The sequence below is a fragment of the Oreochromis niloticus genome, linkage group LG6 (genome assembly GCF_001858045.2).
Source record: "Oreochromis niloticus isolate F11D_XX linkage group LG6, O_niloticus_UMD_NMBU, whole genome shotgun sequence".
Classification (NCBI taxonomy): Eukaryota; Metazoa; Chordata; class Actinopteri; order Cichliformes; family Cichlidae; genus Oreochromis; species Oreochromis niloticus.
Window position 1 is genome coordinate 10208708 of NC_031971.2, and position 20166 is coordinate 10228873.

The 20166-nt window shown below is 42.0% G+C and overlaps 3 protein-coding genes across 3 annotated transcripts; all 3 read right to left on the bottom strand.

Moving 5' to 3' along the window:
* Positions 1–402: 402 nt before the first annotated feature.
* On the bottom strand, positions 403–7656 carry LOC112847051 (sialoadhesin-like). Its single transcript, XM_025907715.1, has 5 exons — positions 6658–7656; positions 1698–2030; positions 941–1259; positions 789–846; positions 403–707 (listed from the first exon to the last, which is right to left on the bottom strand). Exons 2-5 carry the CDS (start codon positions 1921–1923, stop codon positions 570–572), a joined length of 741 nt encoding a protein of 246 aa, XP_025763500.1. The 5' UTR covers positions 1924–2030; positions 6658–7656; the 3' UTR covers positions 403–569.
* A 642-nt stretch (positions 7657–8298) lies between these two features.
* Positions 8299–10538, bottom strand: LOC112847081 (uncharacterized). The gene is made up of 4 exons (XM_025907822.1): positions 10440–10538; positions 8822–9103; positions 8504–8737; positions 8299–8432 (listed from the first exon to the last, which is right to left on the bottom strand). Exons 1-4 carry the CDS (start codon positions 10492–10494, stop codon positions 8299–8301), a joined length of 705 nt encoding a protein of 234 aa, XP_025763607.1. The 5' UTR covers positions 10495–10538.
* Positions 10539–13590: 3052 nt separating this feature from the next.
* LOC109202677 (uncharacterized) lies at positions 13591–19949 on the bottom strand. Its single transcript, XM_019360593.2, has 9 exons — positions 19819–19949; positions 18238–18519; positions 17920–18153; positions 17723–17827; positions 16819–17022; positions 16384–16716; positions 15022–15340; positions 14870–14927; positions 13591–14706 (listed from the first exon to the last, which is right to left on the bottom strand). Exons 1-9 carry the CDS (start codon positions 19871–19873, stop codon positions 14479–14481), a joined length of 1818 nt encoding a protein of 605 aa, XP_019216138.1. The 5' UTR covers positions 19874–19949; the 3' UTR covers positions 13591–14478.
* Positions 19950–20166: the final 217 nt, after the last annotated feature.

Sequence of the window (20166 nt, forward strand, 5' to 3'; positions counted from 1 at the left end):
ATAGAAGGAAAAAAAGATTTAATAAACCCTCCACCTTCTGACAGCAAAAAGGTGAAGAAACAATCCACAAGTGATTATTCTGATAAATCTTCACAATAGTTGTGCAAAAGAATTTAGCTACTTGAGCTACTTTGTTTATTTTGTCTATTTTACATAACCATTATTAGAAACATTAGAAACATTAGAAACTTTCGTTCTCTATGTTTAGCAGTTAGTTTCATTTATGATTCAGAAAAAAAGAAACCTGCAGACACGATGACTTTAAAGTTCAGTTTTACAGTCATTTTCCAGATAATGTTATAAATTCACAAAGCAACACAAAGCTCACAAAGTAGTACAGCTGGCGTCTCTGACAAAGTTAACAATAGCATTTTTATGTTGTGATGCACTTCCCAGGTTTTTTGCAACACGTAATATCGTAGGCTATCTTTAAGTTGAAAACCCTATGCATTTTTACTTTTTTACTAATTTCTACTGTATTTTACCTTATATTTCCACTATAGACTGTGATTGTTTAACACTCTGGACTCATCAACTGTGGTGCTTTTCTTGTAGGCAATGACTCAATATTAGAGGTTACAGTAGAGACTAGCGCCATTGGAATAGAGATCAACTTCATTGGCATAGAGCTGAGCTTCGTGGTTCATGGTGTCAAGCATCCTGCTGTGCTGAGCTGGGTTGTTTCCATATATGGGATTAAGGCTGACCAGAGGAAACCAAATAACATAAGATTACATGTCATTGCGTACGAGAGGGTATAATGTTAGTGAGATAAACCTGCCATGTACCTGCTGTTTGTTGTCTGATATTTCACTCTTTGGAGAATGACTGGAAGCCTTCTTTTTTCTGAGTGTCAAACATGAAAGGATACGACTGAATAACAGATTTCAAATCAGAGTTTGAACATGATTGATCTAAAAGAGAACACAGTGATGCTCACCCCCGGCAGCAGAACACAGTGAGAAGTATTATTATTATTAACAGGAGAGCTGCAAAACCTCCTGCAGCTGCTGGTAGCCATTGAGCTGTGGTGCTATCCTTGTTGGTTTTAACACCACAGGAATAATTTCTTATATTCTCCCTGCTGACTGCGTCTAGGATCAGATGTTTGTTGTGTGTCTCTGTCATGTTCAGAGGTCGACTGTTCAAGTACCAAATGTAGTTTGTGTTGTCAGTCAGAGGACAGCTGGTACTGCAGGTCAGTGTGACTCTCTGACCCTCTGTCACCACTGCAGAAGGACTCATCTTCACTCTCAGCTCTGAAAAAGGAACATTGTTAAATAATTAAAAACTATAAATCTCATAAAAATTTCCCAGTTACCTTTTTTTTTAATATAGGATAGCATTGTGATGGGTAATGTGATACAGGTCAATTGGTGTGCAAAGCAAAGGACAGTCAACAGTTTAACAAGCAGCACTTATTCTTAGACCAGCTAAAATGTGATGATCAGTGAAAATTTGCTGATAAGACTTGTACATTAGTGCCAGAAAGTTGACTGTGTTCATCTGGATGTAGCATTTTCAGAGGGAGAAATGTTTCATCATTCATCCACATCAGTCTCTGGAAGATTGACTTGGATGAGTCACTTGGATGAGTGACTTCTTCAGATCTTTCTCCCACTAAAAATGCTACGTCCAGATGAACGGAGTCAACTTTTTGGGAATAAAACATCTTAATCCTTGTTAGGAGACTTTACCTGTGACAATCAAAAAGACTCCAGGCAGTTTCAGTTCTTTATCATGTCGTTTCAGGATGAATGTATATTCTCCTGAGTCATTCTTCTTCAGGTTTTTGATGGTCAGGGTATGTTGGTTCTTCACATTGTCGTGATACTCCACACGACCTGAAGGCTCAATCGGTTTTTCAAGTTCCTTATCCCCTGTTCTCCATTTTTTAATCCATAATTTAAACTCTGGTTTCATGTTATCAGGATGTGAGTATTTACTGATAATGTTGACTGAAGATCCTTCCAGAGCACAGATTCTCCTCTTGACATAATTCACTGTCCAGCAGTTTTCATCCTGAACACCTGAAATATAGATGGAAGATTTAAAGTTGACTGTGGTGTCTGCATGTTGAGATAACAGCTTTTTATTAATTAACAGAATTAACAGTTTTCTTTGATACTCACAGACTTCATCAGATTGAAGATGCTCGTGACCTTTAATTACACAGTTGTCACACAGTGGAAATGTGTATTTATCTTGTATATTGTTTTATTTTGATTTTTAGTGGTTATTTATGAGTGTCGTTTTATTTGCATGGTTTTATTCTATTTCTATTGCATGGTTTTTAGTGTTTTATGTGACATGGTTTTTATCCACTGTGGACTGGCTGCACATGGGACAAATTAGCTGATAGGGACCACCTGCTGAGGCATGGGTGTGTCCAGAGGTGGCCTATCAGCTGTGTAAAGACCTTTTAAAAGCAGGCTAGCTGAGCGCTGAAGGGAGAGAGGCCTCAGACTGGAAGGTTAGTGCTAGATGGCCAGTGTGACACAGCGACCCGGCGACCCGGTCCTGACCTCATTGAACGGCAACAGTAGGAGACAACGCGTGTGACTGGCAGCAGGGCAGAGGTTTACCTCTGCCTGCATTTGTGAGTAGGGTCTCTACTGTTTACTGGGTGCAGCTGGATTGGGAGAGGGTCACCATGGCCATGAGCCGGGCCGCTTCTGGGACCATTGTTCTGGCCCCTATTTGTTATGTTACAGGACACCGACGGAAGGGGAGCTGTGGCGGTGGTCGCATAATGGATTCGGGTGCAGAACGCAAGCCGGGCTGGGAAGTGATGGGCCAGCGGAAGGACAAGAAGATGGGAGGCTCTTTCTTGTCTGCCAAAGACGAGGCTGACGTGGACTCAGCTCTAAAGAAGGAATTCCCGGCCTGCTGATGGACCCATAATGAACATGTGGCATAATTAGAACAGGGGGTTTTTAATGAATGTGGTAGTTTTACGGGTTTTAGAATTGTTTTATTTAGTTTTAGTAGACAGATAAACAGAACATTTTATTTCATACATTTTAAGGGTGTTTTTATTTGTGCTCCCTGGCCTAGTAATAAACTGTTTCTGATGAGACCTGCTTCATCTCTGGGCCCGTGGTATCCGACTCTCCTGCTCCCCCTTGTATTTTAAAGAATCTTTCTTTTTAGCGTAAAAAGTCCGCCCGTGTTACATTTGGCGTTGTCGACAGGATACAGGTTTGGGAGCAGTGTTCAGTACCTGGGCTACAGATATAGATGATGGAATGCAAAACCAAGTGTTTAAATCAGCTACCCTCGCTGAGGGTTGTAAGGAAGGGGTGTACAGAAAAGACTTTTTATTGCCACGTGAGGATTCATGAGTAGTGTTCAACCACAGGGATATCAGGAGTTGAGCTTCAAGAGTTGCTGGCTGTGGGATCATGGGTTGCTGCTATGCAGTAGTGCTTAGGAGAAGCACGAAGATGTTCAAGATGGGCTTTACGTCTACCAACAGCTGCTCACACTGCCAAACCAATTCACCGGCAATTATATCCACGCACTTTGGTTCTGTCCACCAGTTCAGAAGTTTTGGCGTGAGATATGTGAAGACTTATCAAAGTGTCTGAAATGTAACATTCCAACTTCCCCTTTAGTATGTTTGTTGGGCAGCTTAGATAATGTCACTCTGGAAAAGAATATAGCCCATATGGTTTTCACTGCCCTATGCATAGCCAAGAAAACAGTCCTCATGAACTGGAAAAATAAAAATAATCTTAATTCTAACCAATATAGAAATTATCTATTAGATCACATTAGTCTTGATACAGCCTCTGCCACCACATCAGATCAATTGCTCTGGGCTCCTTTGATCAGCTCCATCACCTAGTGGGGGTGGGGGGTCCTAGTTTGGTCCCACCTTCACTGTTGTGATTGGTGTGGGGGTAGGGACAGGCTTAGGGCATCGGGGGGTTCCCCGGGAGCATCTTCCTTGGGGGGCTCAACCCGGGGTAGTGGTCATGGCCAATTAGGGGCTCTGTTGGCTCTTAGGTGACGGTTTCCTCGTGGCCGCGTGCAGCAGGGCTAGGGGAGGGTCTGTGCTGACGGACGTGGGTTACTGACCTGGTAGCCTGGCTGCCCCTGGGTGGGTCCGGGATGGGCGTGAGGTTCTGGGGGCACTCCGTCTCTGGGCTGGGGCCCTGGCCAAGCCTCAGGGGCTTGGGTCCTGGTTGGTGTGTTGCCGGGGTTGTGGGCGGGTGGGTGTATGGGGGCCCAGTCCTGGCACAGGGTGCCGCCTGTGCATCGAACCACCTGGGGGGCTCTTCAACTGGTGGGGGAGGTTGTCACATCCTGCAGGACCCTTCCTCTCTTCAGGAACTCTCTCTGCAGGAGGGGGAGATACAGGAGAGGTGGAGGAAGATCTCAGCCTGGGCGTCTATTGTCTTGTGTAGTCTGGAAGATGAGTGGATGATGGGGTGGGTGCAGTTTTCTCTGTGGTGGGGTCAGGTGGACTGTCCCGGGCTCTGTGGGGCCGGGCGGCGCTGCTGCACTGGGCTTGGGCCCCCCTTTCCCTGGCGGGTTGCAGAGTATGGGGGTGCCTACTGGGGTCAGCGGGGGAGCTGACCCCAGGGAGGGGTCACTTGCCCCTCCCTTCCTTCCCTCCCCATCTCCAGCTGCCTCCCTCTTCCCGCTCCACCACAATCACCCACACATGCAGGGCCTTGGGGTAGGGGTGTGTCACCAGGGTGCAGAGGAGACATCCCCCCCCTCTGTCCCCTTCTGGCTGCCTCTGCCTCAATTTTATCCCACAACTTAGACATTCACATTACTCACACTCTCATTACACATACATATAGGATCTTGGGGGTGGGCACGCTACACGGATTCCAATCACCATCAGGGTGTACACCTCACCCCTGGCGTCGCTGCCCACCTCTCAATTTTAAATACACGTAGACATTGAGGACTAGCAGGAGGGCTATACGCTTACCTGCTGCTCTGGCAGGTAGCTCCATGCCCTCCTGGGTTTTAAATGCACCTTAGAACACACATACATCAACACTACATATGAGCGGGTGGAGGGAGGTTTGGAGTCTTCCTACACCCCCGTTCTCTGCGGCCTGCTGGAGCGGGGGGGCTAGGAGGAGGAGTTGGCCGTCCGACTGGGGTCTGGAATGTGGGGTCTCCCTGCTGCTGCGGAGTCGGGGCGGTCTGTTTCTCCCCACCGCAGGGAAAAGGGTAACACCACCTGGGTCTGGGCGCAGTTTCCCCCTCCAGGGGCAAGGGTACCTAGACCCGGGGCTTAGAGTACGCTTGGGGAGAGTGATTGTGTGTACAGTGTCTCTCTATGTCTGTCTCCACGTTGGGTGAGTGTTGAGAGCATGAGGGTGGGAATAGATGTTTGTATCTGTGTGTGCCTGTTTGTCTGTGTCTATATGTCAGGTTGGGTATCAGACCCCACCTCTCTGGGGACATCTCAGGTCCTCCAAGGTTTGGAGGCCCATCTCCCCCACCACTTCCCCTGCCGGTGGCAGACGCCCTCAGACATCGGTGCATTGGTGGTTCTTTGTGTCCGGGGGTGGGCGCCCAGGTACCCACCGGCTCACTCCTTGGCGGCTGCTTATCGGGGCATGGAGCCTGGGGCTCGCTCGGGCCACTTCGGGGATGGGGTGCCCTCGGCCTCTCGGCCCGGGGCTCGGTCACTCAGGCACAGCTGGCTGCCGGCGGAGCTCACGGGCACGTCACTGCAACCCCCCCTGGCTTCTGCTCCGCAGCTGCTGAGTGACCCCTCATCTGGGACTCTCCTCAGCTCTTTCTGGGATAGTGGCGCGGCTGCCCCTCTGTTGGTCTTCCTTGGTCTCTTGTGTTCTGGGGGCCTCTGGAGGTCTGGAGTTTTGATCTCCTCCATACTTGCTTCATGCCCTGGAGGTCGGGGCAGTGGCCCCCCACACCCTCTAGCAGATCATTACATGAAGGAACCTTTTAAAAACAAGCGCGTTCATGCTCACAGGTGTACACACGGGTGATCACACACACAAACTATACCCTTTTGGGCTCCTACCTCAAAGCACACTGTGCGCTGTCGATCTCACGTGCTGCACCATAATGTTTAATATTTAGTATTTACTGTCATATTCCCATATATCATTGTGATCTTGTTTATTACTCTCGTCTTCTTCTGCTTGCTTCCTTTTTTCTTTCTCAACAGGTGATCCAGGTGATCGATATGTATTTTTTTTGTCTGCTTATTCTGTTGGTTTTTGTTTTTTGCCCTTTTTCCCCGTCCCTCTTCTCAGGTTTTTTTTTTCTTTCCCTCTTTCTTTCTCCCCTTTCTTTCCACCAGTCAAGTCTGTCCCGTATTCAGCAAGTGAAAATAAAATAAACAATAAAAGGTGAATCAGATGGACCATTACGGCAAGGCTGGGATGGTCCATTTGGTAAAGTAAATCCGTTGGGCATCTTTCTTCGCCTTTAGACAATAATTCTGATGGCAAAAGAACCAAACGGGACAGGTTAAAAAAAAAAAAAAAAAAAAAGGAGAAGCACGAAGACCAGGCTATGCCTGGAAGGATCCCAGCAGTGCCCAGCTGAGAGGAACCAATGGTCTGGTAATCCCATACATTAGCTATGCTATGTGGTCATGAAATTGAAGAAAAGCAGGTTACCTGGATGTGGCAATTGGACTGTATAACTCACCTGTGCTGTAACTTTTCTAGGATGCATTCAAAGGAACTCGTTGGTAGCAGATTATTGCTGATGTTTCATGTGTTACGTGTACAGAAGGGACTACCAGAGACACAGTAGCCAGCAAGGTCAAATGTTGTCCAGCCACCCTCCTGGACAGAGCACCTGAATGTTGTGACAGGGACTGTCACAGTTAAAATATGGGGGGATGTCACACAGTGGAAATGTGTATTTATCTTGTATATTGTTTTATTTTGATTTTTAGTGGTTATTTATGAGTGTTGTTTTATTTGCATGGTTTTATTCTATTTCTATTGCATGGTTTTTAGTGTTTTATGTGACATGGTTTTTATCCACTGTGGACTGGCTGCACATGGGACAAATTAGCTGATAGGGACCACCTGCTGAGGCATGGGTGTGTCCAGAGGTGGCCTATCAGCTGTGTAAAGACCTTTTAAAAGCAGGCTAGCTGAGCGCTGAAGGGAGAGAGGCCTCAGACTGGAAGGTTAGTGCTAGATGGCCAGCGTGACACAGCGACCCGGCAACCCGGTCCTGACCTCATTGAACGGCAACAGTAGGAAACAACGCGTGTGACTGGCAGCAGGGCAGAGGTTTACCTCTGCCTGCATTTGTGAGTAGGGTCTCTACTGTTTACTGGGTGCAGCTGGATTGGGAGAGGGTCGCCATGGCCATGAGCCGGGCCGCTTCTGGGACCATTGTTCTGGCCCCTATTTGTTATGTTACAGGACACCGACGGAAGGGGAGCTGTGGCGGTGGTCGCATAATGGATTCGGGTGCAGAACGCAAGCCGGGCTGGGAAGTGATGGGCCAGCGGAAGGACAAGAAGATGGGAGGCTCTTTCTTGTCTGCCGAAGACGAGGCTGACGTGGACTCAGCTCTAAAGAAGGAATTCCCGGCCTGCTGATGGACCCATAATGAACATGTGACATAATTAGAACAGGGGGTTTTTAATGAATGTGGTAGTTTTACGGGTTTTAGAATTGTTTTATTTAGTTTTAGTAGACAGATAAACAGAACATTTTATTTCATACATTTTAAGGGTGTTTTTATTTGTGCTCCCTGGCCTAGTAATAAACTGTTTCTGATGAGACCTGCTTCATCTCTGGGCCCGTGGTATCCGACTCTCCTGCTCCCCCTTGTAATTTAAAGAATCTTTCTTTTTAGCGTAAAAAGTCCGCCCGTGTTACACAGTAAAAGTTGTTTTTCAAAGAACTGTGTTCATTGTTGAGATGCTGATTTTCCCTAAAAGGTTTTCCATTTTCATACCACACATAGACAGTTTGAGGGTCAGTTAGAGGACACAAGCTGCTACAGGTCAGTGTGTTCCCACTAGTCCTCACGATATATACCTCTAAAAAAATGGGGAATACAGTTTCATCAGTCACTAAATTATTAATATGCATATTTGATACCCTGCTATTTCTTTACCATTTTTCTCAATTACCATAGTTTTGTGTGCATGCGCCGTCTTCTCCTAAGGAAAAGCCTCTCTTTGCTTTGTTTAATTTTATATCTTGCACTCATTTCCATTATACATGTCTTCAACAAAGTTTAATGCAATTAAATACATATGTGATCCAGTTAATTAAATAATTTTTAAAAAGTGAATATAGAAACAGTATACTCCAGAGATCAGTAAGAAGATGTGTTTGTGTGTTCACCTCTGGGATAAGTGATGGAATAAGGCTCATCTTCTGATGCCTGCTCATAACGACACATTTCCCTTTTAGCATAGGTCACACTGAAGCATGCTGATGTGATGAAATCTAGATGAAATTAAATATTAGCATACTGAGTATGTTTACTGAAAATCATTTGACTGAACATCATGACTCACCCACAGAGACTTCAGGGGCTCTGAGAGCCTCGTAGCCTTTGACAGCACAGGAGTATGTGACTGCTTCCTCACTGCTGAGCAGCTCTTGGTACCAGGGAGACCAGTCCTCATAGAGAAACTCTCTGTTCTTGTACCAGATGTAGGCTGCAGGCTTTTCAGTCAGAGGACAGCTGCTGCTGCACATCAGTGTTACTGTCTGTCCCTCTGTGGCAGGAATCACCTTTACCTGCAGCTCTGAGAGGATCGTTAATAGAAATAATATCAATACACTGATTATTCATGAATGAGTTCTTCATGCATTTGATAAAACCACTGTACCTGCAACACTGAGAGAAATTCCCCTTTGGCCGCAGTCTGATTTGTCAGCAGGTTCTCTGCAGCAGTAAATGTTTGCATCATTCTCTGCTAGATTGTTGACTGTCAGAGTCAAGTTACTCTCTGCTGACATGCTGTACTTTCCATCTGCAGAGGTCTCAATCTTCAAGCCCCCCCTGTGTACACTGTACCAGTTCATGCTTGAAGTTGGATGTTGATGTGAGCAGGACAGATTTACTGATGAACCTTTCAAGGCACAGATGCTGTTTGTTTGTCCCTGAACACCTTTAACAGAACATTTGATTAACAAGCATCTATGCAGATTTACACAATTTCTATAACATTCATATGTTATTCTGACTATATAAGTTTTATGCATATTTTCCATGTGGCACTCTGAAAATTGCTAATATATTGCAACGTTATCAGAGAACCATCAAATGTTTTGTTGCAAAAAGTCACAGGGTCAAGAAATGTATTTAAAAAAAAGACCACCAAAGATTTGAGAAGAATCAAACTTGTTATTTTCCATTGATTTCATATTCTGGAACTGGAATATTATAGTACTTCCTCTTCTGACCAAAATCCTGTTGAGAACTTGTGTGCCCTTCTGAAATGGAAGATTTACAGTAAAGGAAAACAGTGCAGCTCTCTGAACATTGTCTGGGAGGCTGCGGGTGCTGCTGCACAAAACATTTGATCATTGAGAAATCAAATGGTAAATGGTAAATGGACTGGTTCTTATATAGCGCTTTTCTACTCTTCTGAGCACTCAAAGCGCTTTATACAACTTGTGCATTCACCCATTCACACCCATTCGCACAAGCACATTTGTCTAAGTGCTTTTTTTTTTTAGCTAACATTCACACACATTCATACTCCGATGGATGCATCAGAGAGCAATTTGGGGTTAGTATCGTGCCCAAGGATATTTGGCATGCAGACTAGGGGAAGCCAGGAATCGAACCACCAACCTTCCGATCAGTAGGTGACCTGCTCTACCACCAACAATCTTGAAAGTAAATCCAGTGTTTTGGTCGATAACTTTTTTTTTTTATGTCAGAAATGTTTATTTATACATTTAAAGTTGTTTGTTTTATCATTCTCACTTCAATGGGTGAAAATAAACAAATGAGATGGGAAATATGCATTTTTCATTTAGTTGCATAATAATTCTACACACTAATAGTTACCAATAAATGTGAAAATCTCACTTTTACTTTCTTAAATATCCTGATTAGGCACTGTAGTTGTTCAAGAATAATCACTTACGGAGCTATGTGAGCCAAGCCGGGAGTGCGTTAATATGGCTTAAACCCAGTGATTCATGGCACTGAAGCAAGGCAACTTTTAGTACATAACTCTGAGAAACTAGCAGCTTATGTAAAAATAAAGTGTACTTTTTAGAAACAAGTGTCTGTGAAAGGACAGGAAGACTACAAATGATGATCTTACAGAATACAACAAAATTCCTTCTTTTAGCATAAACTAAACAACAGTAAATATTCATTTTATATCTACAAGTCTCAAATATCTACAACTGTAAAATGTTACCTATGCATTAATGCAACATTTACACTGATACATATAAGTGGACAGTGAATTAAGGGATCTTTCATACCTGAGAGACAGAGAACAAAAACCCAGAACAAACATTCAGCTTCTGTGAAGAGCATGGTTGTTGCAGACTGCGCTGTCTAATCAGAAAGTTGACTAATGAGCTTTCAAAAACCCCAGCTGCTGTCTTATTAAAGAATGATTGCTTAAAAGCAGAAGTCATCTTCTTAAAACTACAAAGTCTTATGACCAATTTGACATGGAAATTAGGGCAAATATGTCTGCATGCAACACCTTCAGATCACTTCCTCCTCTTGTATCAAATTAGTGCAGCAGATTTTTCATATATGACATATAACAGCACCACAAAACATCTGTGTGTTGCTTTTGTTATTTTGAGATAAAAGCATCTCAAGCTCACCCACATGAAAACTTCCTCTGAGAAGCAGTATTATATTTTTCTTCTTGCCTTTACCACAATGCTTTGAGATCATGCATTTCACTACCATGCATTTCCTCTTTTTTGGCTCATTTTTGTAATGTGTTTTATTCAGAGATTAAAAACTACTTACAGATACACCAGCTACTACTGATGTTACACTAAAACCTAGCGAGGAATACTGCCTTTTAATGTCTGTTTATTTGCTTTTCTTCATCAGGCTCAGTTTAAAATTCAATTTCATGTTAATAACATGCATTCTGTTCTAAATAAAACTTTAGTTGTTTTTTTCTTTTGTACAGTTATGGTTTCATTCTCATCGTGAAACTTCCATCATTCTCATTTGGAGTGCAATTCATTTGACAAATAGAGACAAAGCAGACAGGGCATACCCTGGTATGTCAAATTCCTGGCCAGCATGTCAGATTATGATAAAATGGCATTTGGTTTGTGTTCATTCGTTTTACACATCATGCAGGTTTCAAACTAAACCCAAACTTCCTTCCTCGTTAAATACTTTATGCATTTATATACTATAGCTGTCTGAGCAAGTTAGTATTTTACATTTGAAAAATTAAAGCCTACAGAAATTTTATTTCTGCTGCCCTCTAGTGGTTGAACTTGTCATCTTGCAGTAGTGACATGCAGCCTTGTTCACTCAAGAATTGTGCTTTTAAATCAGTCTTGCTATTTACTAAATCTCACTTTGCATAGAACACATTCTTTCAGGTAACCGGTGAAAAATTAGCACATGCTGACTTCACAACGTCACTATGAATCCAAACAGTTTGGTGGACTCCTATTTGCAGGAGCCCTCTTCACTCTTTCTGCTCTTTAGCAGTTAGAGACATGGCCACGAGATGGAGCCATTATCATAACTCATCATTTCAACAACTGCTTGTGCATTCAATATAACAGTCTCTACTATTGAGGGATGATTTAATCACCTGTTCTGAGGTTCATACAGGTAGTGGTAATATTTTATCCTGTTACTCTTGTTTCACTTTGTAAATATGTTTTAAAATTGCAGTTGTCTCTTCGGGATGTTAATTCATCTGCTCTCAGTTCATGAAATGGAGAAAACTCAACAAAAAACATCAGAATCTACTTCTTGCCCAAGTGTGTGTGTGTGTGTGTGTGTGTGTGTGTGTGTGTGTGTGTGTAAAGCTGATTATGGTTACAGTCTTGGCTTGTTTAGTTCCCATTGCGAAGAAACATGAAGTGTCTGCAAGTGTCACATACACAGATTCTAGGTTTGACGAACAGTCTCAGTTGTGGGCAAAAGACAAAAACCAGTAAAGTTCTAAAATGCATTTCATTAGTCTAAGATCAACAGGAAACAGTGGAAGAATGGAACCAATAAATTTTTGACACTTAAAAACTTCTCTTGAGTATTGAGTTGAATTAAGTTGATTCTCAAAATAGTTTAGTTTGTTGTGATACCACATGTAGGCAGTTTGATTGTCAGTCAGGTTACAGCTGGTGCTGCAAATCACAAATCACACTGTTGAAGAAGCTCTTTGAATGTGAACCTCTTTTGATACGAGATGAATACACTTCGTGTTACTTATGAAACATTGAAACAACTTATATGATTGACCAAAATATAAGTTTCAACAAATACAAACAAATGAGTTTGTTTGTGAAAACTTTCCCTGTGGGATATGTGATGGAGGACGGCTTATCCACTGATGCCTGTTTGTAAGAACACATCATTCTATAAGCATAAGTCACACTGTAGCATCTTTGTGTGATGGAATCTGGACAAAAATAAATGAAATGAGATTCAATATTTGTATCCAGATCATTTTTATAATATTACTTATTACTATTATTATTATTATTATCATTATTATTATTATTATTATTATTATTGGTATGTCCAATAATGTTGGGATGTCCAGTCTGCGCTTTGTTTGGGGCATCCAGGCGAGGGAACACCTGTTGCTGGATGCAGCTTGTCCCTGACCCAGAGCAGTGTGTCTTTTCCCTTTACTGTGTGCGTCTATTGTAATTAAGTAAATGACTGGTGTTGTGATGCAGTGGGTGGCAGATGTGCCCCAAAACTTGACTCATCTGTACACACCCACAGTGTACCCTGTCTGTCAGACATGATTTATATATAACTCACTTACTGCACATAATGTCCTCTTTGTATATATTCACTCACTGTATATACTGTTCTCTCTCTTTTTGCACAGTCGAGGAGCGTATCAGGTCACATTTTGCTGCGTGTTGTACTTGTATAATTATGCACATGACAAATAAAGAATCTTGACACCGTCGTGTGGTGTAGGAAATTTTGAGTGTTCCTTTTCTAACTTCCTGTATGGAAGCTAACTGAAAAGGTCTCCAACTTGGTAAATGGACTGGTTCTTATATATTTTCTACTCTTCTGAGAACTGAAAGCGCTTTACACAACCTGTGCATTCACTCCCATTCTCACAAGCACATTTTCTAAGTGCTTTCTAACTAACAGTCACACATACATTCATACTTCGATTGATGCATCGGAGAGCAATTTGGGTTAGTATCGTGCCCAAGAATATTTGGCATGCAGACTAGGTATTTGCTCTACCAAATGGTTTGGCAGAACATTCAAAGTTCTCATCTCTATAAATTATACAATGTTGACGTTTGTCCTTTTCTTTTGGTGAGTATATGCATTTACGTCTATTCTTATTTCAGGACTCATGAATAATCACTGACACCTGAGATATAAACAGCCACAAACAGAAAGCCAGCATCTCTCAATAACATGATTTTTTAGTCCAAACTTTAAGTGTAAAGATGACAGTAAGTGCACAAAACACAAGAGACAAAGTCACTCACCATTCAAACTAAGAAGTACTCTTTGTCAGACTGAGGGATGAGATAGATAACATGAATGTTTCACATTTACTGGTTGTGCAGCTTGGACACTAAAACCAAACATCCTTCCTCTTTCTTTAAATCTTTAGTATTCTTGCATGCTATGTTGTACCATGAAAACATATTAAACTACATTCAGTCACTTCCCATATAATAATGATGATTTCATTAGATTTACTGTAAGTATCAACTCTGCTCCTTGTAGTTGTATTTGAATGCATTAAATAGTCATTGTTGAGCAGAGAGCTGTGGAGGTGGTAAAACTGTTCCACAAGTTCAACGTGCAGCATGAACAGCTGTAGAGATGTAGACTTTAGTTTTCTGTGAAGCTACTTTTTTTTGCCTCTGGTTGAATGTGGGTGCTGGGTGTGGCTAGAAAGTGCCAGACTTTAGCACTTTGCAACCACACTCACAGATGTAAAGGTTATTGATTTATGTTAAGCCGTTAGTGGTTCATTTGTGGTTCAGGAAAAAAAAGAAATGATGACTTAAAGTTTTAACTGTTCAGTTTGAAAGCTCTAAACCACGCAGAAAGCAACAACACAAAGCTCACAAGTAGGACAGTTTGCATGTTATACAAAGTTAGAAATAATATTTTTACATTGTCTTATACTTTGCACGCAACACATGCATTTCATCATCAAACATCTTTAAATTGAAAACCACAAGCATTTCTACTTTTTACTCATTTCTACTGTATTCTATGTGCCATTTTAGAGTGTGATTGTTTTACACTCTGTACACAACAGCTGTGGTGCTTTTTTGAGATTTTTTCTGTTTAAAAGGCAGTGACTCAATATTGGATGTTAGAGTATAGATCAGCTGTATTGGAATAGAGTTCAGCTTGATTGGGATAGACTTCGCCTTCACTGGAGTAGAGGTCACCTTCATTGCAGTTGAGGTCACCTTGATTGGAGTCAAGTTCACCTTCACTGGAATAGAGATGAGCTTGTTGGTGTGTATTGACAGGCATTCTGCTGTAGTGAGCTGAGAAGTTTTCATATATGGGATTATGGTTGACCTGAGGAGACCAAAAAACATAACCTCCCATAAGGTACACATTTCATACCATATGGAAGGTTAAGATGTTGGTGAGATAAACAAGACAAAAAAAATCTATCCACACAAAGGATAAATGATCAAGTAAAAGAAAAACAGGATTGTGGATGCATTGTATGGTGTACCTGCTGTTTGTTGTCTGATATTTCACTCTTTGGAGAATGACTGGAAGCCTTCTTTTTTCTGAGTGTCAAACATGAAAGGATACGACTGAATAACAGATTTCAAAACAGAGTTTGAACATGATTGATCTAAAAGAGAACACAGTGATGCTCACCTCCGGCAGCAGAACACAGTGAGAAGTATTATTATTATTAACAGGAGAGCTGCAAAACCTCCTGCAGCTGCTGGTAGCCATTGAGCTGTGGTGCTATCCTTGTTGGTTTTAACACCACAGGAATAATTTCTTATATTCTCCCTGCTGACTGCGTCTAGGATCAGATGTTTGTTGTGTGTCTCTGTCATGTTCAGAGGTCGACTGTTCAAGTACCAAATGTAGTTTGTGTTGTCAGTCAGAGGACAGCTGGTACTGCAGGTCAGTGTGACTCTCTGACCCTCTGTCACCACTGCAGAAGGACTCATCTTCACTCTCAGCTCTGAAAGAGGAACATTATTAAATAATTAAAAACTATAAATCTCATAAAAATTTCCCAATTACCTTTTTTTAAAATATAGGATATCATTGTGATTGGTAATGTGATACAGGTCAATTGGTGTGGAAAGCAAAGGACAGTCAACAGTTTTACAAGCAGCACTTATTCTTAGACCAGCTAAAATGTGATGATCAGTGAAAATTTGCTGATAATTTGCTTTTACATTCAGTTTTGTTTGCTCAGGTTTACATTAAGCTTTTTAGTGTAAAACATTGAGGCTCCATCCATCCATCCATCCATCCATCCTCATCCGCTTTATCCGAGGCCGGGTCGCGGGGGCAGCAGCCTAAGCAGAGAAGCCCAGACCTCCCTCTCCCCAGCCACCTCCTCCAGCTCATCCGGGGGAACACCAAGGCGTTCCCAGGCCAGCCGAGAGATATAATCTCTCCAGCGCGTCCTGGGTCTGCCCCGGGGCCTCCTCCCGGTGGGACATGCCCGGAACACCTCACCCAGGAGGCGCCCAGGAGGCATCCTTGTCAGATGCCCGAACCACCTCAACTGGCTCCTTTCAATGTGGAGGAGCAGCGGCTCTACTCTGAGCCCCTCCCGGATGGCCGAACTTCTCACCCTATCTCTAAGGGAGAGGCCAGCCACCCTTCGGAGGAAGCTCATTTCTGCCGCTTGTATCCGCGATCTCGTTCTTTCGGTCACTACCCACAGCTCGTGGCCATAGGTGAGGGTCGGGACGTAGATCGACCGGTAAATTGAGAGCTTCGCTTTTACACTCAGCTCCCTCTTCACCACGACGGACCGGTGCAGCGTCCGCATCACTGCAGCCACAGCACCAATCCGTCTGTCGATCTCCGGCTCCCTTCTCCCATCACTCGCGAACAAGACCCCGAGATACTTAAACTCCTCCACTTGGGGCAGGAACTCATCCCCGACCCGGAGTGGGCACTCCACCCTTTTCCGGCTGAGAACCATGGCCTCAGATTTGGAGGCTCTTACATGAATAAAACATCTTAATCCTTGTTAGGAGACTTTACCTGTGACAATCAAAAAGACTCCAGGCAGTTTCAGTTCTTTATCATGTTGTTTCAGGATGAATGTATATTCTCCTGAGTCATTCTTCGTCAGGTTTTTGATGGTCAGGATGTGTTGGTTCTTCACGTTGTCGTGATACTCCACACGACCTGAAGGCTCAATCGGTTTTTCAAGTTCCTTATCACCTGTTCTCCATTTTTTAATCCATAATTTAAACTCCGGTTTCATGTCATCAGGATGTGAGTATTTACTAATAATGTTGACTGAAGATCCTTCCAGAGCACAGATTCTCCTGCTGACATAATTCACTCTCCAGCAGTTTTTATCCTGAACACCTGAAATATAGATGGAAGATTTAAAGTTGACTGTGGTGTCTGCATGTTGAGATAACACCTTTTTATTAATTAACAGAATTAACAGTTTTCTTTGATACTCACAGACTTCATCAGATTGAAGATGCTCGTGACCTTTAATTACACAGTAAAAGTTGTTTTTCAAAGAACTTGGAGTTGAAATGCTCGTTACATTTTCCCTATAAAGTTTTCCATTTTCATACCACACATAGACAGTTTGAGGGTCGATCAGAGGACATGAGGTGCTACAGGTCAGTGTGTTCCCAGGTGTCCTTACAACATGTACCACTGAGGAGATGATAAATACAGTTTCGTCAGTCACTATGTTATTAATATGCATATTTTATATGTGTATGTATGTCAGTTACATGGTTTTGTGTATGGGAGCAGATTCGTAGAGGTGAGTCCAAAGAACAACGGCACTTGAACTCACTTCTCTTTTCCTTATACGAGAGTGATCTGTGTACTCATTCTGTCTTTTCCTCGTCAGGGAAGTTTTCACTTTAACACATTTTCATTGACTGCATCCCCACACTTCAATAATAATCTTGGCATTCTACTTTTTTCACCCAAAGCATAATGTAATTCACATTTGTTCAAAAAATTGTTTCATTTTTTAAAAATACTGATGGCTGCCAGTGCTACTCCTCAGCTTCTTAGTAGATGTACCTATGCTGTTAATGTGAAAGTCCTAGTTGAATTCATTCCTGAAGTATTGCAATCACAAAATGTTCAGAAAACTAGAACTTTGACCTCGACCTTGAGGTCAGTGTCACTGAGATTCAAAATCATCAAAGATTTTTAGTACAGGTGCCTTTTGTAGCAATTTGGAAATCCTACGTTGCCTCATTCTCGCAGTTACAAATCTCGGTGTCCATGCCAACTGCCAATAACATCTTTTAACCTTTCAGCCTTTTTACAGCTGAGGGGTTAAAAAAAGAAAAACTGTACTTCAGAGATCAGTAAGAAGATGTGTTTGTGTGTTCACCTCTGGGAAATGTGATGGAACAAGGCTCATGTTCTGATCCCTGCTGATAAGGACACATTTCGCTTTTAGTGTAAGTCACATTGAAGCATGTTGATGTGATGGAATCTGGATGAAAATAAATATTAGAGTAGTGAGTATGTTTACTGAGAATTATTTCACTTAGTTTATTTTGTACCACAATAAACATCATGACTCACCCACAGAGACTTCAGGGGCTCTGAGATCCTCGTAGCCTTTGACAGCACAGGAGTATGTGACTGCTTCCTCACTGCTGAGCAGCTCTTGGTACCAGGGAGACCAGTCCTCATAGAGAAACTCTCTGTTCTTGTACCAGATGTAGGCTGCAGGCTTTTCAGTCAGAGGACAGCTGCTGCTGCACATCAGTGTTACTGTCTGTCCCTCTGTGGCAGGAATCACCTTTACCTGCAGCTCTGAGAGGATTATTAATAGAAATAATATCAATACACTGATTATTCATAAATGAGTTCTTCATGCATTTGATAAAACCACTGTACCTGCAACACTGAGAGAAATTCCCCTTTGGCCACAGTCTGATTTGTCAGCAGGTTCTCTGCAGCAGTAAATGTTTGCATCATTCTCTGCTAGATTGTTGACTGTCAGAGTCAAGTTACTATCTGCTGACATGCTGTACTTTCCATCTGCAGAGGTCTCAATCTTCAAGCCCCCCCTGTATACACTGTACCAGTTCATGCTTGAAGTTGGATGTTGATGTGAGCAGGACAGATTTACTGATGAACCTTTCAAGGCACAGATGCTGTTTGTTTGTCCCTGAACACCTTTAACAGAACATTTGATTAACAAGCATCTGTGCAGATTTACACAATTTCTGTAACATTGATCTCTATACCAACAAGTCAGGCCAGTTGCACAATGATAATGCAAATGATTAACTTGTACTTTAATGACCTGTAGCTCATCAAGAAAGAATTAGTGAAAGTCCCTTCAACTAACAGCTCTTATTATGTTTTATCTAATCTTTTTGTGACTTTGCACAATTTGGCAACACCTGAAATGTTTTGCAGTCTTAAATTGAACAAAATATATCCTCCCTGAGAGATGGAGAACAAAGATCCAAGATCCAAAACAAATATCTGGCTTCAGAACACAACTGCTTTAAATTTCAGCTTTTGGTCAGAATGTTTGATTGTTTGATCTTCTAAATACTCCAGATGCTGTTCAGGTGAAAGAAGTTGAAATTCAGAAGTGTCCTGCTTAAAAGAGAGATGCTAATTAGAGAATTTACAGAGCGATAAAGGCAAATGTGTAGACAGAGTGCATGAAACACCATATAAACCAGTTAAAAGTTTGGACACGCAGAATCACTCTAAATCTCTGAAATGTCTCTCTACATATAACGCGTTAACGGGTTAACCGCGCTAACATGTTGTCGCTGTGCAGCTCCACACACGGGGCATATATATATATATGTTAGGGGGCTGTCAACATTAACATATTAATATGAGATTACGATATGGAAAGTAACAGTTCTTGTTTTTTACTTTCTCTTTTTCTCACAGTTTTCAGCTTCTACATGCTTGTGACTGGTAGAAGACCACAGTTTGGGTTACAGTAGTTCTCCAGCGCATTTTAAAATGTGTTGATCATATATTTTTAATTGTAACACAGAGTGATCGTTTACTGATATGGATTTGAGACAAGCTTGGAATGAGAGACTCATCTCACTATGGCCTGAACTCAGTACTTCATAGCACTGATGCAAAGGAACATTTAGTACATCAATCTTTAGAAACTAACAGCTTTCATAAAACTGCAGTATTTGATACAATGGAAAGGTGAACAATCTGATAAACCAGTTGTAACAAATACAAAAACAGGCTATTTTTCTGTGGTGATTTTAAAAAAAGAGATAAGTGACTGTGAAAGGACAGGAGGACTGACCTTATAGAGTCAAAAAACATCGTTATTATGGCTTAAAGTAAACAACAGTAAAATTTAAAACAGCTTTAAATATCTACAACCATAAAATTTTACCTATGCATTAATGCAGCATTTACACTGATACATACAAAGTGGACATTGAATTAAGGGATCAGGGAAAACAGAATCTTTCCTACCTGAGAGACAGAGAACAAAAACCCAGAACAAACATTCAGCTTCTGTGAAGAACATGGCTGTTGCAGACTGCGCTGTCTAATCAGAAAGTTGATTTATAAGCTTTCAAAACCGCAGAAGTCATCTTCTTAAAACTGTGAAGTCTGATGACAGAATGGACAAAGAAATTACGGCAAATGTGTTTGCATGCAACACCTTCAGATCACTTCCTGTTGTGGAAAGACGAAACCTCAAGTGTCAAACTAGCTGTTTCACATATTTCTATATCTCTATATATATCTCTTTAGGTATGTATTAGTATACATATATATATAGTTACATGCATGACTTAATTCTATGGGGGGTTTTTT